Genomic DNA, 25196 nt, shown 5'->3' with positions numbered 1-25196 from the left:
TCAATCAACAGATGCAAAACTGGCTCAAATTAGTTTGTCATTCCTTATTTCAGATTATGAATTGGCCCCGGTAGTAATGCTTGAATGCATTATGAATCCAAGCATAAATTTCCCTGAGAAGTTATTCTACAACTCGGAATGTATAATGAGATTTTGCACATGTACAGAATGTTTGGGGTTGTTTTTTTTTAGCATAAGCCTACTTTTTGTCCATGTCTTGGAAACTAATCATTGCTCAGACGGTGCTAAACCAACAGGCTGGCTGGCTCTTAAATAACAGTGCAGGGAATTGCTGGGGTGCTAGAAACAATAAGCTGCACAGTCTCTAAGACCATTTGGCAAAGCCCCAGAAATCGCCCCAACCCAAATAAACTTCTGGCTTATACAAGAACCTGTTACATGCCCTCTGTTAGCCCTTCCCCCAGGTACTGTTGTTTTGATATTTGGGGCGTAGGCTGAAGCTGAAACAATCTTCTGAAAAAATAAATTTTAAATGCAAATTGGATACTTCTGTGGAGAGCAGGTTCATACATGCATGTGCATGACTTTATTTCTCTGTACTTTATTACTGTATGTAAAAATGGCTGGCAATTGAATATAAGACCAGCAGAAGCATTGTACTTGAGATGATGCATTATGCTATTCAAGTTCTGTCTCTGTATCCAGCTTTGCAAGTCAATCCACAAGTTTCTAGTCCACAATATTTCTTACTAGCCCACTTGCTTACACTTAAAGGTAAAGGGGACCCCTGACCATTAGGTCCAGTCATGACTGACTCTGGGGTTGCGGCGCTCATCTCACTTTATTGGCTGAGGGAGCCGGCGTACAGCTTCCGGGTCATGTGGCCAGCATGACTAAGCCACTTCTGGCGAACCAGAGCAGCACACGGAAACACTGTTTGCCTTCCCGCTGGAGTGGTACCTATTTATCTACTTATACTTTGACGTGTTTTTGAACTGCTAGGTTGGCAGGAGCAGGGACCGAGCAACGGGAGCTCACCCCGTCACGGGGATTCCAACTGCCGACCTTTTGATCGACAAGTCCTAGGCTCTGTGGTTTAACCCACAGCGCCACCCGTGTCCCCTTGCTTACACTTACTTAATGTTAAATCATATTGATAGATAGGAAGGCTTCCTTCCTTCCTTCCTCTCTTCCAGTTTATGAAAGTGTCTCTTCCTGGTTCCCTGCTTGGAGGCTATCCATGATTGCCGCAGGTGGTTAGATGGGTAACTAACTATTTACAAATTTCCAGAGAGGCAGAAGTGTTCCTCTCTTGCAAATATTCATAACTATGAAACAATACACACATAAAAAAGAGAGGCTGGATCTCAGATTCTCTAGACAGATTTTAATAATTCCCCATAAATGTCCTTGCCAATAGTCATGAATGCTCTAAAGTAGTTGCTGTTTGTCATGATCATGCCATTACAATAACATCCAACATCAGATCTGACATGTCTTCCAGAACTGACAGGGTTGTTGTTTTTCCTTTTCCTTTTTTTCAAAGCTGCTTGTAAGGCAGTTTTGACCTTTCTCTTATCAGTTAAATGCTGGGAGCAATTTTGAAAGGAGTGATATCAGTGCCCTTAACAGCAGGCTACATTAAACGGGGTAGAATTATCTGAGAAGTGTGGGATAAAGCAAAGTGCAAATGGCACAGTGGTGCTTTTGTTTTGTTTTTAACAGATTAGCTCAGTTCTCATGTAACATTAAGCCAAACTTTGGCTTGGCACAAAGGAGAAAATATCTTAGCGCTTAGGGGGAAGGATCATGGCTGTTGTCTCAAACTGGACTCATGGTTTATATTTCCCAGAGAAATCACAAGCAGTAAGCCATTACACAATCCACATACGAGTAACACCACATGCTAAACCAAACCATGGCTAAACTCATAGCAAGAAGAGCCAAACTGCCCTGATATTCTCACTGGGAGTCCAAGTGATTGCTCAAGTCATGCAAAGTCACAGTTTGCTTAGTATGGTCACTGTGTTACTCAAAGTGGGGAATGACTATAGAAAGGATCGCCTCAAAGCTCTGAGCATTTTAGGTTGTTCCCATCTAGCAAGTCACCAAGGATGGCAAAATGGAAATGGTGAGGCATTAGAGTTTCCAACTTTTGCATAAGACAGTGCTGACACTTAAAACTGTGTGTTTCAGCATAGGTAGATTGTCTCCTGTCTCGTGCTTTTTTAAAAAAGGATCTAAATGCAAAGTCAGGACAACCACAGTATCTCTCCAAATGACTGGAATTGGCCTCCTAATGAAATAAATAGTATGGACAGTCTCTTGTCCTCTGACGAACACCATCTTTTTAAAAAAGTGCTTTTTACAGAATGTAGGGAAATTACAATGGCAACAATGCATATATTCTTCTCCTATTCTTCTTCCTTTTTACATGTTTCTGTTCTGATGACTTGCCAGACTGGACCAGTAAAATTATGGATTGTTGACAACCTTAATAGAGATAGAAAGGAAGAGAAAATTAGAACATAAACCACTCATGGTTCCTACAGAATTGACTCCATACCTATTAAATAATTTTTTTAAGAAAAACAGGAGTAATGCTCACAAACTGACTTTATTCTGCTTGTTTTGTCCTTTCTTTTTCAATTTAGTATCTCCCCTAACCTTGAGTTGGAAGCTCTTTTTAAACGACACTTCACTCAGGTGGAATTTTTTCAGGGTTCAGTTCTCAATCCGCATGACCTGGCTAGAGTAAAGGTATTGGTTTCTTTCCTTTTTTTTCTACCCTTCTGTTTGGTGTCTGCATTTAACTAAAGGTCCTACTGTATAGTTACAGTTATTTTCTTTCCCCATGGAAATATGGGATGTGTAGTTTTGTGAGGAAGGCAAGAAAATCTTAACATCTTTACCAAACTAAACTACAGTTCCCATGATCCTTTGGGAATAGCTATGGGAGTAAAAGTGATACTGGTTTGTAGTACAGATACAACCTCGAAACAATCTGTTGGTTATTACAACTTCAGAGAGGATCGAAAGGAACCTTTCAATTAATTATCAGCAGGAAAAGAGGTGGGGGACCTGATGTGCTAGTAAACTAGCAGATCGGGTATAAAAGGTGTGAAAGCATTTGTTATTTTCAGAATGGGTGGTGACTCCCCGCCCCCCATGGAATAACATCAAAATATGGCTGCAGATGCCCACAGTTGAGGCAGTGTCTGAGCCAGGATGGCAATGTGAGAGGAAGCTATGGAAGCTAAAACTCTGATTGCATAGAGTTCCAGCTCCCATGGAAACCTTCATGCATAGAGGTCTGAATGTATAGATTTCCTCAGCTGTCACATCCATGTCTAATATGTGGATGTCGGAGGTGAGACCAATAACATGACCCTGTTATTCTTTCTGTGTGTGGATTCTCTTAACACAGACAATGTGTGAAGGAGAACCCTGTACCTCATCTATGAAAAGGTTCAGGGTTTGATGTTATGTTACCCATTCTTTTCAGTTGCTTTCACTCCTTGGGGGCAACTGTGTTTCCACACTTTCAATCGTAGAGATTTTCCTGGCCTGCAATAGTTTGAAAGTCCCTCTATCCCTGGACTTTTCACACCTCTTCTTCCAATTTGTTGAAAACCTTGAAGAGGATTCTTTTACCTCTCCCCACAACCCATGGAGGTGTGTCACCCCTCCTAGCTTCCTCCCACCTGTGTTTATGGAGTTTACATCATTGGCAGAAGCGACTTGCGTGGTGGGGCAGGACCACAACACTAGCTTCCTGGCAGTGGTGTTGCTGTCATGTACCAAGAGTGGGAGTTGCATTGGGGAATAGCCAATCTGGCATTTGTGCCCAATGCGTCCACACAGACCTCCCCACCATCTCTTGGTAAACGGCAGTGACACTCCTATGGTTAAATTGGTGTTGTGGCTCCACCTCACTAGGCAAGCCGTTTCTAATCCTCAGTAGTCTTCCACTTTCTGGAATGCTGTTGTTGTGGAATGGCCAGGCTTTTGAGGCCTAGTCTCCTCTGCGTGAGCCAATATGGTGTTAAGGATAGAGGAGTGGAGGATTAGAGATACCCTCTGGCCACTGTGAGAACAGGATGCTGGACTAGATCAGCCTTTGGACTGATCCAGAAAACTCTTCTTATGTGACTCATGTAGCTCACGGCATGGTACAGCACACACACACACACATACATGATTCCACAGTCTAGTGCAGGAATGAGGAGATGCCATGAAAGCTGATAAGGGTTGGAGAAAATTATTGTAAACATCAGATTGCTCTTTATGTTTGTTTTCTCCTTTGGTGTCCAGATAGAGTCAGCAGACGCGTGCCTAATCCTTGCCAACAAATACTGCGCTGACCCAGATGCTGAAGATGCCTCCAATATTATGAGGTAATTTAGAAGAGGACATTTTGATTCAGTTTTACTCCATGAAACAAACATGGAAAGAACGGAACCAGGCCTATTATTGGGCAAGTGAGGCAACTGCCTCAGACAGCAAATGCTGAGGAGGAGGAGGAGGAGGAGTCCCTCCTGCTGTTCCCTTCCATGCCCCTTCGATCATTCCTCTCCCTTGGAGGACAGAGCTATGTTTGCTACGTGGCATGTCCTAAATGTCCTTCCCCCTAAATTAGCCTGCCGCCTCATGTCTGGTGGAGGACTTAGAGGTAAGATTCAACTGTTAGTCCAGTCAGCTTCTTCATGTTGAATGAAGCTTCTTGCCTGCCTCAGGCAGCAAAATCTCAGAGAAGAAACATTGGGTCATGAACACAGATCTCATACTGTTTCCTTTTATATTTTCCACCTGTTTCTGAGCTCTTGGGATACGTTAGGTTAAAAGTAAGGATAATGATGGTGTTTCTCATAGCATCCTCTTCCTCTCTCTCCTTTTCAGGAATTTGTTTGTTTGTTTGTTTCACAAAATTTATATACTGCTTGATTGGAGGAAAAAGCCAAAAAGCAGTTTACAAACCTTATCACTAAAAAAAAATTGCTAAAATAATTAAAAAACAAAACAAAACCTACAATAGAGTATGCTAAAACAAATTAAAACTCACAAAGCTTTCTAAACATTTTGGTAAGGTAAAGGGTAAAGGGACCCCTGACCTTACCGCCGGAGTGGTACCTATTTATCTACTTGCACTTTGACATGCTTTTGAACTGCTAGGTTGGCAGGAGCAGGGACCAAGCAACGGGAGCTCACCCCGTCATGGAGATTCGAACCGCCGACCTTCTGATCGGCAGGTCCTAGGCTCTGTGGTTTAACCCACAGCGCCACCCGCGTCCCATCTTGGTAGACTTGTCTAAATAAGAATGTTTTCCGCAGATGCTGAACAAAATTTATCGAAGGCACTAGCCTGATATCAAAAGACAGGGAGTTCCAAAGTGTCAGTGCTGCCACACTAAACAATTGAGTTTTCACATAGAAAAATGGGATCTGGGCAGAACAGGAACTGCTCAGATTCCAAGTCCAACACCCTAGGCAGGAAGTGCTGAGACATTCCTCTCCCTTTCCCTCTCAACATTTCGTTCACTGAGGCTGCATGCTCCCAAATCTAGCATTTGCCATAGGATCACACTTTTAAAAAGCTAATGTACTTGCAGTTGCCTTCATTATTGCTATCACACATTCCTAGAATCTATTATGCTCCCACTAAGTGGTTCCTTCAGCATATCATAAAAATAGCACATAGACTCTTGGGAGATGCATCATTTGTGTGGTAAGCAAATCTCCCTGCCATATGAGTCTTGTAAGAAAGGGTTGTTTTTTTTTTTTTAAAAAAAAAATCAGAATCCAGTTAGCTATGTAACAATCTGGCTGGTTGGGGCCATGTAACACCAGTCTCCTTCTCATAGGAAGTTAGTTCCTATCTTGCTTCTAACCTGTTGGATTTAAGCTTTATTCACAACTGAAAAATACAGCTCCCGATCTGGGTGGTACTGATTTCTAAAGGAAAAAAATATGTTATGTTTCATCTCAATGGCAGAAAGGTAGCAAAGCAATCACAAATGTAGGGTTATAATAAGACAGCTTTCCTTATTATTTGCATTGTGCTCATACAGATCTTATTTAATGGAACCAATCTTCCCCTTTTTTAAAAAAAGCACAACAACACTAAAATGTCAGAGTACCATTAAAAATGAACCAATGCAGTGAATTGGCCTGTGTTCAGAACCAATTTTATTGGGCTGTCACACACACACACATCCTGCAAAATGAAGGCAGAGCTATGAGAAGCAATTTAAATTCAAGGAGCGCTGCATTGGGTGGTGCCCATTCTTTTTTATTTTATTTTTTCCTGAGTGCCATTTTGAGAGGAAGTTCTTAAGGCAGCAGTACAATAAGTAAGAGCAGCTGCTGTTCTGATGGGGCTTGCACAGGACTCTTGTAAGAGCCCCAGTGTGAAAACCAGCTGAGGTTGAATAGCAGCAGTGTTTCACCCATAATGGCAACAACAGTTCTGGGAATTGAACCCAGAATCTCAAGGTTGTGAGCTAGGATTTAGCCTAATAAGCTACATGGCACTGTGCTTGCTCAGGAGTCAGAGCCCTCTTCAGGAACAGGGGACTAAGAGTATGGAACTTTAAACCCTGAGGTTGGTAGGAGCCTCTGAATTCACCAGGCCTTGTATAAGTCCTATGTGTCTGGCCTTCTACCCTTGCCTCATCAACAAAATATATACATTGCTCATTGTGCTTCAGGCTCCAACCCCTGCTCAAGCACTCGACCTCCAGGGACTGTGGGTCGGAGATCACAGTCTGGATTTGTGTACAGCCATATGTAGTTCTGGCATGGTGCGATTGATAGCTCATGTCTTCTCTTCTCCCACAAGGCAGTGTGGGGAGGTAAACCCCAGACCAGCTACTGAAGTGCCACAGGTGCTTCCCTGTTCCTGTTTGGGCAGTTTTGCAAATAATTTGATTAACAGCACCAACTAGGAAATAGGTGACCAAATACCTATGGCAGGGTTGGGGAACCAGCAGGGAACTCACTCAGGCATCCGATGCACAAAGAATGTTGACTTTGGTTTTACTGCTGGATCACGCTTCTCGGCAGAAAGCAAGCGTTGACTGTACTGCACACCAGTTGAAGCCTACTGGATCGAGTTTACCTACAGAAAGCAGGCTTTGGCTCTTAGGCCAAATCCATATTTGCTTTAAAGTATCATGCAAGGCTCTCTGCAAGCCTTGTGTGGTGCTTTGAAGTCCCAACTTTGGGATTTCAAAGTGTCCAATCATCTGACATAATTGGCAGTTGGCTAGCCCCTCTCCCCTTTCAAATCTGTCTTGCAAGACTAGGATCTGACAAGAACCTCTGTTACTACATATAGCAACAAAGTTGTGGAATATCCCTTTCTGTGCCCCCCAACCAAAAAACACAACCCTGGCTTCTTTAATTTTCCAAAGGCACATTTTAATCTGGTGGGAGAACTCTTGCTTTGATTTTAAATTATATACATAGATTAAAGAGAAATCCAGATGCAGATTAGTGAGCTTTTAAATAGATTCCATGTGTTTAATTAAAAAAAAAAAAAGTTATTGGGTGAACAGAATCCTCCTGCGTATTTGCAGAACAAACGAGTTTGATTCAATAAAATTGAATGCTTAATTAAATGCTTCAGCTAAAAAAGAGTTTAAGAAGGAGAATTAAGAGTGGGATAAATATCTTTGCAAATTGCTTCTTGCTTGTCAGAGCAAGCTATGCAACCAATTTTGTCAAGTCCATGCTTGGCTGTGGAATATAGGAGCAATACATTCCCCTCCACTCCCAGTAGCTGACTGGAAATCTTCACTTGTGGTATTGTTACCATAACATTTGTTTGTTTGGTGAAGGCTTTGGAGATCTATTTTGTGGGTGGGGAAAAGAAGCAAGGCAAGAGCATTCATCTTCACTGCACCCCTTGGGAGCTGAACCACACTGTGAAATCATTTGTTCCTGTTCTGCCCTACATCTGGGACATTGTCCCTTAGCCATTATCTGCACTGTCACAAAATGGTCAATTCAAGGGCAGGTCACAAGTCTCCTCCCACCCCACCCTTTGTTTGACAGGAGTTACTATTTGTTTTCCGATAAATGCAGTATTTTGTGTCGTGTCTTCCTGCTTTTTAATAAAGTGGATAGAATATGTATGGATTTTTAGCCAGAACCAGAGGTTCTTGCCTCACTTTAATCATGGGATATAAATTATAATGTACAAAATATATTATGGATGGTGTGTATAGAGAGACACAGTGTCCTATGAATGACCCAGGCTAGTCAACAAGGGAATGGAGCCCAAACATATTGATTTTTTTTGCTAACAATGTAGACAAGACCCAACAGAGCAATAAGTTGTTACAATTCAGAGATGCTGGATTGGATTGGATTGGATTGATCTTTATTACGGCCATTGGCCCGTCACACGACAGTTTCCCATACCAACATATTCCAGAGATGCTGGGGCGCAGTGTTTGACCTGGAGCCTAGCAAGATAGCAAGTACACAGTCTATAGAGTTTTCTGCGTGGAAATGGTGGGCATAAAGTCCCATGTTAACAGTTCACAGTAGGCTGTGCAACATTTGCCCCTTTTGATCAAACCCTGGTTTCATACCATGGTTGGGAGGGAGCCCTTAAGCCATAGTTTCCTGGTTTAGGCATTATGGAAAGCTGTATTTTAAGTAGCTACTGAAGTACGTGAAGGAGTTATTGAACTGAAAAATATGACATCCTATTTGGCCGTGGAGTCATATTTGTGGAATTGCTGTTGAGTGAAAATAAAAAATGTTGGTCTATTTTCTTTTCAGAGTAATTTCCATCAAGAATTATCATCCGAAAATAAGAATAATCACCCAGATGCTGCAGTATCACAACAAGGTAATGGAAAGTCTGTGGGATGCTCATCTCCAAACTTTCTCTTGTTAACACCTCACTCATAAGCCTTTCTTGTAAGTTTCAGTAATGTGCAGGAAATTATGAATAAAGCTAATCTGTAACACAGTTACATTCTGATTAAGATACAACCTTTAAGGGTGGTTACAGCCATTTTATTGCACATATTACCACCATCTACACTAAATAAGTGGTAAAATCATCCTCACCACTTGGAAGAATTCTATGAATGACCAAGTTTACTCCAGGATCTCATCCCGAAGTTACTTGGTCATTTGTATGGGTTCTCTGCAACAGTCTAACCAGTTAAAGCTTGAGGGCCTTCTCGGTTGTGGCGCCCGCCCTATGGAACGCCCTCCCATCAGATGACAAGGAAGATGTAGAAGATATCTGAAGGCAACCCTGCTTAGGGAAGGTTTTAATGTTTGATGTTTTATCGTGTTTTTAATATTCTGTTGGGAGCTGCCCAGAGTGGCTGGGGAAACCCAGTCAGATGGGCAGTGTGTGTGTGTGTGTGTGTGTGTGTGTGTGTGTGTGTAGTAAAAAAACCAAGACAAAAGAGGTAACCAAACTATTGGCCAAACTTTTTTTGCTGCTAAGCGGTGTGCTGAGTGTTTCCACTCATCAGTTGTGAACGTGTGGTTAAATATGTGGCAAAATTGTAAGTACTCTTTAATATGGTAAACCTTGATTTATCCAGCTATGACAACACAGAGGATGAGAAGTGAAGGGGCTGGAGTGGTACATTTCTGGTATCCAACATTTCTCTGGGGGACAGCTAGGTGTACCAGCCAGCCAGAATATCATCCTCCTGGCCAGTTGCCTGTTAAAAAGACATCAACCAGCAATACCCTGTGTGTTCAGTGTTCTTTTTCTGTACAGTCAATAAAATTCATTTCTTGTGCACAAAATATGGCACCATTTGGGCAGGACCCTGCCCTCGGGGTCATTCTGCCCTTAGGGCAACTATTTTCAAATAAGAAAAGGCACTCTGCACATGCTCTGATACACTCATTTAGGAGTTGGGTAGAAGTGATTTTTTAACTGAACAACTAGCAACCCTAGAGCAGTTGCCTGTTCCCCCCTCCTCTCTCCCATCCTTTGTTAGCAAAATGCAGATGCAAATGCTTGGTTAGGGTCCCCCCCCCTTTTTCTTTAACCTGTGTTTTTCCTTTGCAGGCCCATCTGCTAAATATCCCAAGCTGGAATTGGAAAGAAGGGGATGATGCAATATGCCTTGCAGAACTCAAGCTGGGCTTCATCGCCCAGAGCTGCCTGGCACCAGGCCTATCGACAATGCTGGCCAACCTCTTCTCCATGAGGTCATTTATAAAGGTAATGTCTCATCTTATTACAGGACATTAGCACGGGATTCAATTTGTCATGGGGCTGAGTAGAGTGCATGGCCTAAACTCAAAACAGAGAGAAATACATCAGTTCTGATGGTTAAAACATTAAACAACATATTCCAAAGGAAAATAAAACCCATAGCCTATTACAAATTGGGCAGTGGGCCAGGTTCCTTCAAAATTATGCTTTTGTTTTTGTTTGGCACATCCATGGGCATTAAAGATTGTTCAAAGTGTATTTTTAATACTTTATTTCTTTCAGATAAACCACATGTTTATCAATGTAGAAATCCCCCACAGGTTTGTTTTTTAATACACACACACACACACACACACACACACACACATAAAAAGTGATCTCTATCCAATCCATATGGCAACAAAGTGCCGAGAGGAAAAAAGACACAAAAGTTTTCCTTTCTTGGCTTCTTCACACACCCCATTTCCAACCCATCAAGTGGCCAATGGATCCCTTACCTCAAGTATAAAATACAGAACATGTGTCTGTACAAAAGCCCAAGTCTCCAACAATAATAATTCATTTATCCTCTTCAGTCAACGAGGCCCTCGAGGTTTACGTGAAAATAGTAATAAATTATAAAGCCCAATGATTCTCAAGCATTTGGAGGCGACTACAGTAGGGACTTCTCGGCTAAAACCCCACTAGTTCCCTCAGAGTTAATTTGCTCCCATTTGGTTTTTGGCTGCTCTCCCCAGATTGGGAACTTGGGCTGATTCATTTGGACAAACGGAATGCAAGGAAACAGGACCGCAATCATGAAAGAAAGGGGATGGAATACTCTAGTAATTGTTCTGCACAGCAAACATGGAGAAGCTGCCTAGAGCATAGCAGAGGTAGACAACCTTGTAGGGGCTGAAGGCCACATTCCAATGGAGGAAAGTAGCCGAGGGCTACATACCTGTGGTGGCCAAGGCCAATGTGAACAGGAAAATCCATTCTCCTCCCTCTTCTCTTTCTTTCCCTCCTTCCCTCTCTCATTCATCTGTTCACTCATTCTCTGTCACACATACATGGAGGCTTCCACACCCCTAGACAATGAATTTTATTAAAGCTTTTCAACCTAATATACCATAAAATTCAAACTAAAGAGAACAATATATATTTTTTTAAAATCCAATATAACAGGAAAACTAAAGAAAACTAAACTTAAACTAAAGGGGGGGGAGCAAAATAACATTAATAATAATCCTCATATGATCTACATAAAACACAAAATTATAAATTTATCTATGTAGTGCTCAGTCACCATTTTATCTTAATCTCCACACACAGAGAGCTGAAACCTCCCACCTGGCAGACCTTCCTCTTCCTCAGTCTCCCACCCTAAATAGCGGTTATATACATAATTGGCAGAGAAGGAAACAGAAGTATCTCTCTTTAATCTTCCTGTTCTTTCTCTAACACTACAGATTTTTCAAAGCAGAGGTGAGGGAGGAAGCGGGGATATTCAGGCCGCAACAGCAGGTACCTCCAAAGGGCCTCCTATGGATGGCCTTGATGTGATGTTTAGGAATGCCATAAATATATGTCCCCAAGACACACACACACACACACACACACACACACACACACACACACAGTATATCCTGCTTTGCAAACAGGAATGCTATTATATAGAATATTTGTTTTAAGCTAGGATTGCTTTAAATTCTCTAAGTTAAGAAACGGGAGTCATTCCCTCAGAAGATTCTCACTGGGGAATTCATATTTTTTCTCCTCTTTTGTTAAAATGAAAGAAGAAGGGCAAAATTATTGCTGGAGGAAAGTGGCTTACAATTCTGGTATTAAACAGAGTTTGAGATAGTAAGCAGAAGAAAGCCATTTTGGACCAATCCGAAACGGAAGATAATTCTCTTGGCGAAGAAGTTCAGCATCATTCTGAAGTACCAAAATAATCAGATACCGGGGGAAGGAAGCAGGAGAGTAATACTGGGAGAACCCTGAAGTGCATCTGTACCCTTTGAGATCCCCACCCCACCCCACTTTGCACCTCTCCTTCTCAAATCACTGAAAATAACTGGATATTTTTTAATGGGAGATAATTTTATCCATGAAATGCATCCTCTGCACCTCACTTCTGCCCATTTTGGTTCAGGGGTAGAGAGGAAAAGTCACAAAGAAAGTAGAAAATATGCTCATGAGCGTATGGGCATCACATATTCCAAAGGGTAAGCTAACAAAACAGGTGCATCTAACTACATGCCACCACAATTCCAAAGTTTATCAGATTTATTTGTGCACATATATTTTGTTGGACCTCAATCTCATCCTGACCAAGCCCCTCTTCCACAAAGTCCAGCACTTTGTTCTCAGGGTGCACATGTTCTACGTGGGGCTGCCTTTGAAGGTGACCCGGAAACTACGACTAATCCAGAATGCGGCAGCTAGACTAGTGACTGGGGGCAGCCGCTGAGACCACATAACACTGGTCTTGAAAGACCTACATTGGCTCCCACTACGTTTCCGAGCAGAATTCAAAGTGTTGGTGTTGACCTTTAAAGCCCTAAACGGCCTCAGTCCAGTATACCTGAAGGAGCGTCTCCACCCCCATCATTCTGCCCGGACGCTGAGGTCCAGCACCGAGGGCCTTCTGGCGGTTTCCTCATTGCGAGAAGCAAAGCTACAGGGAACCAGGTAGAGGGCCTTCACAGTGGTGGCGCCTGCCCTGTGGAATGCCCTCCCACCAGATGTCAAAGAGATAACCAACTACCTGACATTCAGAAGACATTTGAAGGCAGCCCTGTTCAGGGAAGTTTTTAATGCGTGACATTTTACAGTGGTGCCCCGCAAGACGAATGCCTCGCAAGACGGAAAACCCGCAAGACGAAAGGGTTTTCCGTTTTTCGAGGCGCTTCGCAAGACGAATTTCCCTATGGGCTTGCTTCGCAATAAGAAAGCCCATAGGGAAATCTCCGGGGACCTCTTTTAAATGCTGGCGGTGGGGAGCAAAGCCTTTCCCCCCCTCCGGCCTTCAGAAGAGGTCCAGGAAGGCCGGCGGGGGCCGAAAGGCTTTGCTCCCCACTGCCAGCATTTAAAAAGCGGTCCGGGATAGCAGGGAAGCGCTTCCCGCTATCCCGGACGGCTTTTGAAGGCAGGCGGGGGGGGGGGAGCAAAGACTTTCGCCCCCCGCCGGCCTTCCCAGGAGAGTGGAGAAACACAGCATTTTAAAAAACCCCGGGACAGCGGAGAAGTCCTCTGCTGTCCCGGGGTTTTTTAAAATGCTGGGGGTGGGAAGAAAAGCCCTTGTCCCCCCCCCCAGCCTTCAGAAGAGGTCGGGGGACAGACTGTGGGGACAGACATAGGAACGCTTTGATTGATTTTCAATGCATTCCTATGGGAAACCGTGCTTCGCAAGACGAAAAACTCGCAAGACGAAAAAACTTGCGGAACGAATTAATTTCGTCTTGTGAGGCACCACTGTAGTGTATTTTTGGTCTTTGTTGAAAGCCGGGGTACAAATAAATTATTATTATTATTATTATTATTATTATTATTATGTTGCAGGATGTGTGCGCCTGCAACAAAGAGTGATAAAACATGCAGCACAGTTACTGTTGATGGTGGTTGTGCTCCTGGGTTCTGCTCAGTGCCAATTCCCTGTCCTGTTCTGCATTTGTTTCAAACCTCCTGGCCTTACTCTGGATTCTTATCAGTTGTTGGTTGTTGTTTTTTAAAAAAAGCCTGTGGGTTTTGGGGTTTTGTTTTGTTTTTAAAGGCGCCCGGCAGCAGTCAAGAATGTGATTACAATCACGAACAGGACCACAAAAACAAGAAGCAAATTTTTTTTAGCATTGAAGCTTGCATGCGTTACCTCTTGATTTTGCTGGCTGAGTGTATTGCCCCCACCCTACTCCAGCTCTGTGGAGATAGGGGAATGGTGAGGTAGTCTCAGTTGATCCCAGGCCATATAGAAAACGCTTCAGGTAAATAACGTTAGTGGAAATATACAATGTTAGAAGTTTGCCAGCAAAATCTGAGCAGAAGTCCTGTCATTTTTGGAAAAATAGATTGAAGTGGAGAGTTTCTCCCCCCACTCTCAATAGCCTGATTGCAAAGCAGGATAATACATCATAAATGTTTGATCCATCACCGACAACGGTGCATGATCAGTGGTGACATTGCACATACTTAACTGATTATGGCTTAACTTTGCAGCCAAATTATTTGTCTAAACTCTCCACAGTAAAACAAACTTAGAAAACCAAAAATGCTATTTTGCATCTGAATATTTTTCTTTTGCTTTTTTTTTTTAAAGCAGCATTCTTCATATGGAAACTCTTATTTTGCATCTAACCTGACCAAAGGAAAACAAAGCCAAGACAACCAAAGTACATAACATTCAATTGTGCATGATCTGAGCAATTTCTGAAAATACTTAGTGTATGTATGTGTGTACACACACACACACACAGAGAGAGAGAGAGAGTTAGTAATGTGGATTTTAACAGCAAAAGAAGAAAGAATTAAAGCAGAAGTAATTTATAGGATATACCCACATCAGAGTTGTATTACTGGCAAAATAATAAAATACTGATGAGTACATAAAAATGTACATATACTCAGGACTAGACAGAATTGTTGCTGTATGCGAAAATAGTATAGCAAATTAAATGCTTATCTACACTTACGTTTTGCCCCTTTCAGACAGAGGTCCGCACACCAACACTCCGTGTCTTTTTCTTTTCTTTTGCTTTGTTTGTTTGCTGCCTTGCTCTGAGCTTTCCCCATGAAAACCCACTCTTTAAAGCCGAATCGGAGCAAATGTCAATTCAAGAGTTCCACAGATTGACATTTGTGCTGATTGAGCTTTAAATAGCAGGTTTTTGTGGGGAAAGCTCCATAGGGCCCCCCTCCCAAAAGGTGTTTGGATACAGAACAAGCGCATGAAAGAATGTGGGGGGGGGGTAGCCTGTTTGGTGCCAACTGTGAGGTCCTGGAACCTCCACTTTGCTTAGCTGGCTTCACATGTCATATCAGCTGTGCAGGTCAGAATGCCCATTGTTGGGTCATCTACAATCAGGCATCATCTACCAGTGCCTGTGCACTGACAGGGGGCCCATTGCCAGCCCCTGGACCTCCCTGGCTCTTTTGCTGCTGGTCCACCTGGTCGTGTCTGCATTCACATTTGCCCTTTTGAGCGAGAAATCAGTGACAGAAGAATAGTCCTTGATAGCCAGGGTAAGTGAATGGGCAACACTGACCATCTCAGTGAGGAGTTAGATGAACTCAGGGAGAGAGCCCTCCAAATTCTGGGGGAAGCGCTGCAGGCAAGTTCCTGAAATCAGCATGTGAGCCCACATGAATGGCAGTTAAGGCCATGTGTACTGCAGCTCATGGCCACATTGAACAGCTGCTCTCCCAAGGTGTTGGAGTTAACAAAATCATTATCTTCTGAACCACCCTGAGATCTTTTGATGAAGGGTGGTGTACGGTGGTACCTTGGGTTAAGGACTTAATTCATTCTGGAGGTCTGTTCTTAACCTGAAGCTGTTCTTAACCTGAGGTACCACTTTAGCTAATGGCGCCTCCCGCTACCGCTGCACTGCCGCCGCGCAATTTCTGTTCTCATCCTGAAGCAAGGTTCTTAACCTGAGGTACTATTTCTGGGTTAGCGGCGTCTGTAACCTGAAGCGTCTGTAACCCAAGGTACCACTGTATATATAAATGAAATAAATTTGATTGCAAGTTGCACCTCAGAAATACTTGCTCTGTCTGCACAAACATTTATCTTCTCTGTCCTCCAAAGGAAATTCACCATCAGAACTTCCTATTGTATTGGGAAGGGCCTGAGGGTAGAAACCTGCCAAGGTGTTTAATTCCACAAGTGACAAGGATATGAAACACATCAGCTCCTTATAATGTACACAGGCCAGATTTCTGTCTAGTCGGGCTCTGTACTTTGTACTCATCTTTTTCCTCTGAACCTTCTTGCCTTGCCCATGGTTTCACTTCATGCTGTTTCTCTGAGGTCCTAGATTCTCATGCCCTCTTTTCCCCTATGTGTATTTTTCTACACACACACACTTTTAGTGTCATACTTTATTCCTGATTGTATCCTTTGGATCTGCTGCTTGCAGCTTGTTGTGTGTAACGAGAAAGCAATTCCACAATCATTCTCTGACTGTTCAAACCGAATCGACATGCTTGCATGATATGCTTTGCAGCGCTCATTGGAACTAGATAACAAAGCAAAACATGCAGTTCACAAATTTTCAGCGCAAGCTCCCCATCCACCTTTCAGAAGACTAATAGCTTTTGGAATATGTATTTGAGGAGGGGTGGGTGGGAAGAGTTTTGTTTCTCTACCAGAACCTGATGTGGCTCATATTTTCCCTCAGAGGACAGCTGGTAAATAAAAGGGAACAATCTTTGAACTGCTAGATGCATGTTAAAGGTAAAGGGACCCCTGACCGTTAAGTCCAGTCGCGGACGACTCTGGGATTGCGGCGCTCATCTTGCTTTATTGGCCGAGGGAGCTGGCATACAGCTTCCAGGTCATGTGGCCAACATGACTAAGGCGCTTCTGGCAAACCAGAGCAGTGCACAGAAACGCCGTTTACCTTCCCACCGGAGCAGTACCTATTTATCTACTTGCACTTCAACGTGCTTTTGAACTGCTAGGTGGGCAGGAGCTGGGACTGAGCAATGGGAGCTCACCCCAACAGAGGCCCACGGATGTGTGTGGTGGAGTTATCACTTTGAAGAAAGGAGGAGATAAGGACAGGGAGGGACTATGCACTGTTTGTAAGAAGGAAGGAGGCATGCTGTATACAGAGTGGGTTTAATGGGCTGAGGGGTGTTTGGCCTAGAGGTAGGGAAGGGAATCCTGTGGCCTTTCCAATGATGCTAGACAACAACTGACCATGCTGCATGCGGCTGGTGAGAGTTGGAGCCCACAGGTTTTGATAGCTGCAGGTCCACCACCTCTGTTCTAGAACTACCTGAGCTGCTGTTCCTTCAATAATTACATAGAAGTAGAACTGAGCTAGTTGTGGCTTATGATGTCACTGCTGCACTGTGACCTGACATCCCTGACCGGGCAACAGAAAGACAGGAAGCAGCAGAAAGACTAGGGGCTGAGTTTCACATATTAATATGAACTCATTCGCCAATTCTTAGGCTGCAGACTTTTAGCCCTGGCGTATTTACGACTGATTTGGTTAAAAGACAGAATGTAGGCTCCAGTGGTTGTCCTTGGATCTCCAAAAGTCTCATGAAACATCACCACGAAGTTTAACTGAACTGGAAAGGTTCATAAACAAATCATACATGCCTTGTGAAAACGCACTTGGAGTACCGTGAGAAGCAGACCTTCCCTTTCCTTTTATAAAGACACAATTCTGTCATTGAAGACACAAAGCTTTAGCTCCATGACAGCTGATTTTCAGTACCTGAGATCCCCAATCTCTGTACAACGTGGGCTAATAAAGTTGAGCCAGCAACAATGGATTTCATTTCAGAGCACAGGTTTCAGCTGTAAAACCTTAAGTTTGTTTTGCCAAATAAACTATTCAGGCACTGGGTATAAATCTCTCTTTATTAAGTACTGAAGAGCCTAAGAAAATAGATGTGCTTGTTTCTTTCAGATATCATGTGCCGCAGAACCAGGCTTTATCGCCATTTCATTGTTGTTTCTGTGGATGTGCTAGCTGTTTTAGGGTTTGATAGTTGATATATTCCTCAAAGGTTTTCATACACTTTGGAAGACGTATGACTTCAGCTTGTGAAATGACGAAGTTGAAAAAGCACTTCGGAGTAAAATTCAGCTTTAAAAAAAAATATGACAGTATAGGACAGTTTTTATGTTTCTGATGGTGGTTTTGGTGATGAAAGTGAGTAACAATCCTTCAGAAATCTTTGTAATGCTAAACTAGTTGTTGCAATTCTGTCCTTGGCAGGAAAAGCTACTCTGCTGGGCCTCTTGGAAGCACCAGCAGATACCACCATTTTCTCCTGACCCAAAAGGCTTTGGAGAAAGGGAACATAGTGGTGGTTTTGATGGTTCACACAACCAGTAGCACTGTGCTCACTTTAAGAACATTAGAAGAGCCTTGCAGGATCAGACCAAAGGCCCATCTAGTCCTGCATCCTGTTTGCTCTCAAGCACTCAAACAAGAGTGCTTGCTTTTGTGAGTGTCACTGCTTAAATGCTGACAGTATTCTAACAAAGGAGTCACCCAGGTCAAGCATCTCTCCTCCAAAATGAATGTGGCTGTGGGTCCCACTTCACTATAATTGCCTTCCACACTGTTCTAGCAACATATATGAAATGATGAAATCTTCTATGGCAGCATTTGCCAATCTGATGCCCACCAGATGTTTTGGACTATAACTCATCATCATCCCATGCTGGCTGGGCTGCTGAGAGTTATAGTCTAAAACATCTGGAGGGCACCAGATTAGCAAAGGCTGGTCTAGGAAGTGTGCACACCCCAATTTTTTGGCCAGTGGCATGACTTCTCTTATGATCCCTCCCCTGATTCCCCCCCCCCAACCTCCAAGACTACACTCGCCTTTTAGGAAAGGATTAGTGTTCTGCTTCAGCTGCAGTGGGATATGTTGTGCTGCAGCCTAAGCCAAGCTGTAAGTTCAATGTATTAAAATGTGAGATAGTGGCAAGCAAGGCCAGTGTTACTCTAATGAACTCATATCAATGACTAGAGCGGAAGGACCTGATCAGTGCATTGGAGGGAGCACAGTGGCCAGAATGATGCCCATCATATGTTGTTGGACTACAACTCCCATCATCCCTGACTACTGACCTTCCTGGCTTGTGGCTCATGGGTACTGTTCTCCAACATCATGTGGAGGGCATGATGTTCACTATTCCTGGCGTAAGATGTTCTGAGATATCTGAAGGAAGAGTGGGATATTCAGGTTGCATAATAGCAACAATAATCTTGACATCTCCCCACTAAATACTAAAATAAAGAGTAGTGTAGTTAGCAGTAGGGTTTTAACCAGAAAATCAGTAAACTGTGTGCATCATTTATATAAATACTGTTTTAGAATTACTAAAAATTAAGTTGGGCTGAATGATCCAAGGAGAAATATGAAACTAGTTCTGTAAGGCCTTACAGCGTTACAGTTCATTGATTTAAATCAGGTTGTTTCGAAGTAAGTATTCATAGGATTGCAGTCTCCAGTGATTGTTAGGATATTTCCGTTCCACCTTAAAAGGGAGCAAGCTTTGTGAGTCACAGAGTCTGCGTATTTCCTGTTCACAGGAAGTTTATGTTTTGTTATTGCTTTCGTTTCTCTCTCTGTGCCTGAACACGCAAGCAGGCAGTCATGTTTTTTCCTTTGTTCTGACCAACACTGAATAAACTTCTAAATAATGCTGTCCTGCGTGCATCTTTCGCTGTGCGAATTCTGCTGATAGAGCGTGCATCAGCTCTGGAATGTGGCAAGCTATTTTCTGGAGCTTGTGTCGCTAATTGCTGATACTGTATCTACAAGAGATCGATGGATCGTCCGGAGGCGACGTGGGGGCCATGATGGGCTTTATCTCCCTGGCAGTATCCCAACAATGATGCCCTTTGCCACCAAATTGTCTCTATACAAGAGAATAAATTGTGGGGGGGGGGGGTTTCCTGCAGATGTTTATGCATGTTACTGATTTTCTGTTGCTAATCCATTATCAGTTCAGAAGAAAAAGCTTGGAATTTTTTATTTATTGGATTTTTTAATTTTTTAGAACTATTTTGCCTGGACCTGGTTTTGATTTGTGCTTTACATGGTAATATGGCACTTCTATTCTTTGATTGCTAGCTGTCTGACCCGTTTTGTAACCAATTACACACATGCATATCCACCACTCTGCTTTCTTTAGAACATGGAAGAACTCAGTTGTTGGGGGGGGGGGGTCATTTTCCCGTCTATATTTGGACATGCCCGATTGTTGAAGCATTTGATTGAAATCGTTGAACTGCTTCCCATAGCAAACAGTGCTCACTTTACAAGTGGTTTAGCTCTATGACCTGAAATGCATTTGTATATGCAGTAAGAAACCATCGTTGAAAGAGTCTTGTGTTTTGTGGAGACACACTGGCTATCATTGATGTTTTTCTGAAGCAGCTTGCCCTTGAACATGACAGTCAGATATAAGTCATTGCCTCAGGATGTTTTCAATTGATTACTGAATGGCTACATAATTAATTTGGGTATCTTTCAGCGAGTTGCTCCAGTTCGGTGTTTTAATTTCTTTGCTTGACTACTGCTGGAGCAGTGGCATAGGGTGGGGGGTGCAGGGGGGGGCGGCCGCACCGGGCGCAACATCTGGGGGGGGGCTTGCACTCGCTGCTCTCTGCCCCTACCGGGTTAGGGGGCGCAAATTACTTGCCTTGCCCTGGGTGCTGACAACCCACGCTATGCCACTGTGCTGGAGACATGCATTCATATTTCATTATAAGGAATTTATATGTCACATACATATACTTAACAGATAGATTATTATTGGTTGATTGTTTTTAATTTATTGCCTGCCGTTCACCCTAGGGTCCCAGGGTGGGTTACAGCCATTTAAAATGCAACATTAAAATAATACTTAAAATGTACAATTACAAAATAAAATAAAATACAATGATAAAAAATAGGGTGGATCTATAAAATATACATTTTGCACTGGATTAAAAAAATCAGGAAAAGTGAGATAGATAAAACTGCTATAAATTGTTGTGCCGATTGAGACGTTTAATCTGAAACCAAGCTGGATTGGAGTTTGTTGGTGTCTCTGGCAGCCTCTGTTTACATCATGGATGTTGGCTCATATTATGTATATATGATTTGTATTGTTTTATTGGTGCCGTTGTTGCAGGTTTGTCATAGCCTTTGGCTAGAATAATAAAATTTTATTATTAATAACTATTATTATTATAAAAAACAGAATTACACACTGCTTACAAGGCTTAGTCATTCCTTCATAAGACTAAACATCAAATTGCTGTTAAACAATAAATAAATACATGGGTAATCCAAAAGGAAGCAGATAATATTTTCTTGTAGTAGAAAACTGAAATAGATGGAAATTTGTGTATATCTATATCTGTATCAATAGCTGGCAGCCCAATCCTATGTTGGTTTGTTCAGAAATGCATCTAATTTTACTGGAAGAAAGCACTATGTAGTACTGTAGCCTTTGTATACAAGACACATCTGAATATTTTTCTCACTAAACTTTCCAGGTTCCTCCTGCAATTCATAGGACTTAGCTTACTTTAATCTAAGGTCATTGTTCTCCAAAAGTTCCCTATATTATTATTATTATTATTCCTTGCTGACAATTATAAAGAGAACATGCAATGGAAACTTAACAGACATAATTAATTGGTAAAGCAAATAACTGAGATACCATGTTTAATTACCTCAAAATTGATTTGTTTTTAATCACCTCCATTTGTTTTTGCGGAATGTGGTTGCAAATTCTAAAACCATCTCTCTCCACCCCCTTTTCTCTCTCTCCTCCTTTCTAGATTGAGGAGGATACGTGGCAGAAATACTACTTAGAAGGAGTTGCTAATGAAATGTATACAGAGTATCTTTCTAGTGCCTTTGTCGGTTTGTCATTCCCTGCTGTTTGTGAGTAAGTATTTATACAACCATTTATTTGTAAGCCACCATCTTCCTCTCAAATGACACCAGAAGCTCCTTGTTCCAAACCCAATACTGTTGTACCTTGGTTTTCGAACAGCTTAGTTCTTGCAAGGTTCTGGCTCCCGAACACCGCAAACCTGGAAGTGACTATTCCGGTTTGCAAAATATTTTTGGAAGCCTAATGTCTGACAGGGATTCCGTGGAATCCCATTGGCTGCAGGAGCTTCCTGCAGCCAATCAGAAGCCACGCTTTGACTTCCAAATGTTTTGGAAGTCGAACGGACTTCTGGAGTGGGTTTCGTTCGACTTCCAAGGTACAACTGTACCATGGTTCATTGTTAATGCAATAGCACTGCAGAACATCTTCAAATACTAAGGTTTTTTTCCCATGTACTGTAAATGCATTTAGAATTGATGTGAAGTGGGGGTGTTTTTTTTGGAAACAGACTACTTGTGATCTGTTTCTTAGAGCTATCTTCCAAGAAGTAGGACATTGCACATTTTGTAGACATACCATGAAAGCACAGAAATTGGTATGAAATTCTGCTCCCCATTTTTGCTTTTTTTTTTTTTTTTTTTAAAAGCAGGTATGTAGCTCCTATTGCTGTGAAAATGAGCTTGAAAGTGTCCATGAACATTTGTATGAGGCTTGTGAGCTGAATAGGATTTCCATGGGTCAGGTGGGGCTTGGGTTCCTTCATAACTCCCTAGCACCTCCTCCCATCAATAGCTGAAGCCGAATAAATCAAGCAAATCTAGGCAGAGGGGTATTATTTTGCAATATACACGCAGGTCACAGAATCATTCTTTTATTTTTCCAGAATACTGATATTTACTTACTTTAAGTCAAAGTACACAGAGAACTGGTCATTGCAGGATGGGATTACATGACACATTGCTTCCATTATGAACAATTATAAAAACTGACCAAAAAAAGGATAATCAGTGCCAACCTCAAGTTCAGGCTTATTTTAATTTTCATATAGGTACATTTCACAAAGAAGAGAGCTCTGTTGACCGAGACATATTTAGGATACTGACATTTTCTAGGCTTTGCATTGCATATATTTTGGTACCTATAATACAGCTCGACCAAAATAATCATCTACAGAATAAAAACAGCCACATAAGCTGTTGTGCAAACACTTGGATGCTCTAGCAGGTAATTCTATAGTGGATCTCATGCTTGCATAAGATATTGTACAAGGTCTTCTGCAGGCAGAACATCAGCCCTGGGTTTAATTTTAAACATGCAGCTATCTAGGTATAAATGTCTCTTCCATGAGTGGAAGTTGGTTCTGATTGTGGCTGGGCACTTACAGACTTCCAAGAACTTGCAGACAAGCCTCCTGGTTTAATCAAAAGTTGGGGAATTTAACTGTTGAGTAGCTACAACCAGGTGACTGAGCTGTATACATGGTAAAAACGAAGGGTTATGATGGTGGGGGGCGGGGGAAGAATTGTTTATAGCAATTATGTCAATAGTTGTCTTGCATGCCAGAGAGTTTATTACTATACATCATTCACAATGCCTTCAATAAAAGTGACAAACTGCATCTGTCATCTCCATCATATAATATGTGCAGTGAAAAATTTCAGGATTGTCCAATACAGTAAATCAGCTTAACATGGTTAGAACTGAACTTCATTAAAAGAGCCAAATACATTTCAACCGAAGACTTCCTCTGTGACTGTTCTTAAACTAATCTATGACCTCTTGATTCATATTAAGATACAAGAAATGGCCTCTAGCTAGTACAATAAAATTATTGAATATAAACTTTATTGATTAATAATATACATACAGATACTATGAAGATATATACTGGAAGGCTTTGGTCAAAACTATTTTTGTGTTTTTAATGAAATTCAGTTAAATCAGTTTTTTGCTTTTCTTTTTCTTAAACAAAGTAAAGTTTAGACCATTAAGAAATATAATAGTGCATAACCAAACAAAGCCAACACCACAATCATATTAAGTATTGGACAAATCTGAAACATCATTGGAGATGTCAAAGATGATGACTTGTTTGTTTTTGGGAGACACCCAACTTACCTTTTGATCCCAACGGGACAGTAGGTCTGGTGGCCAAATGACCAACTGATATTCAGATCCAGGGGGGCAAACATTGTGTGTGATGTGCCATAATGTCAAAGCTGTGTCATAATCAGGTTACCATAGAGACAGATGTGAGGGCATCAGGCCATATGTGTGTGTTGGGAGCAGGAAGGAAGTGCCCAGACTGAACGGTGTTGCCTAAAATAGGTTGCCAGGAAGGAACCTGCTGTCCTAGTAAGGTAAATAGGTAGAGGTGCCTATTTTGAGCGATCAGATTTTCATGGAGAGAAATTGAGGCTAGAACCCAAGCAAACAGCGAATTCAACAGTGAATCAGTAAAGGCTCATGTCCACAATGGTGGTTGGCTGAATAATCCTTAGTTGGACAACTATTGGACAACTGTTTTCCATTCTCTTCCTGCGTGCTATTTATTGATCATGAGCAGTCAGGGTTGCCTCTGTCTGGCTGTAGTAATAGCAAGGCCACACATAGTTTCTAGGCTTGAGCTGTTTGATCGTAGCATGCTGATTTTAGCTATGCTAGTGCTAACATAGTTTGAATATGTAGCTCAAATCATGTTCTTACTTGCAATGAAAATAAAGCACCATCTATTTCACACTGCAAGTCTTCATTCCATTTAGCCTTCAACCTGCACAGACTGTGACAAACTTTGGATAAAACATTTTTATTTCCACATAAAACTGCTCTTTGTTTTCGTTTTTTTCAAAATTAGTAAGATGTTTCAAATACATTTCCATTTCTGATGATTTGGCCATATTAATTTTTTTTAAAAAAGAGGTGTTTAATTCCTGTATTAGTAACTATTTCACTATGAGATACAGATTATCACATAGAAATCTAATTTATACATAATAAGGTTACCAGATTTTTTTCAATGAATCCGGGGACACTTTTCAACTTCAATGGATTTTGTATGGGGACTGATTTGTAAATCCGGGAACTGTCTCTGGGAAACAGGGATGTCTGGTAACCTTAAATTATACCATATATTTAAATTCTCATCACTTAATCAAGTGAATCTCAGCAATTATATGAGGATTATAATTTTACTCTTTTTTTAAGGGGGGGGATTTTGGACTCTTTGAGTTGCATGTTAACGTCATTTCCATGTAGCACCATTTCAAAGGCCTGATTCTTGCATCTTTATGAAGGGGCATGAAGATGTGAGGTATATAAATACATAAGATGCTTTCCTACTCATCCTTTTTCTAATCACCCCTGCCAGTGTATAAAACTGATTTGTGAGTTTATGTGCTCACCAATAGCTTGGTTTGCAGTAGTTTGCAAAGCTTGGTGCTTGGCTTCTTAACGTGGTGA

At 41.9% G+C, this 25196-nt stretch overlaps 1 protein-coding gene and 1 long non-coding RNA gene across 16 annotated transcripts in view; one reads left to right on the top strand and one right to left on the bottom strand.

The window, feature by feature from the left end:
* The window catches only part of KCNMA1 (potassium calcium-activated channel subfamily M alpha 1), a 572902-nt gene that overhangs the window by 389367 nt on the left and 158339 nt on the right, over positions 1-25196 (top strand). For all 15 annotated transcript variants that reach the window (XM_081864220.1, XM_081864214.1, XM_081864225.1 and 12 more), the window contains exons 11-15: positions 2616-2721; positions 4276-4358; positions 8752-8821; positions 10016-10171; positions 21679-21788. In XM_081864220.1, coding sequence (XP_081720346.1) covers positions 2616-2721; positions 4276-4358; positions 8752-8821; positions 10016-10171; positions 21679-21788 — 525 coding nt within the window. The remainder of the gene's footprint in view (positions 1-2615; positions 2722-4275; positions 4359-8751; positions 8822-10015; positions 10172-21678; positions 21789-25196) is intronic.
* On the bottom strand, positions 1209-24081 carry LOC309343170. The gene is made up of 4 exons (XR_014157146.1): positions 23856-24081; positions 22640-22722; positions 18970-19060; positions 1209-2454 (listed from the first exon to the last, which is right to left on the bottom strand). It is a non-coding gene; the product is annotated as an uncharacterized lncRNA (long non-coding RNA).

This window comes from Podarcis erhardii (genome assembly GCF_964252035.2).
Source record: "Podarcis erhardii genome assembly, chromosome: 5".
Classification (NCBI taxonomy): Eukaryota; Metazoa; Chordata; class Lepidosauria; order Squamata; family Lacertidae; genus Podarcis; species Podarcis erhardii.
The sequence above is the reverse complement of the archived record's forward strand: the minus strand, read 5'-3'. Positions and strand labels throughout refer to the sequence as shown.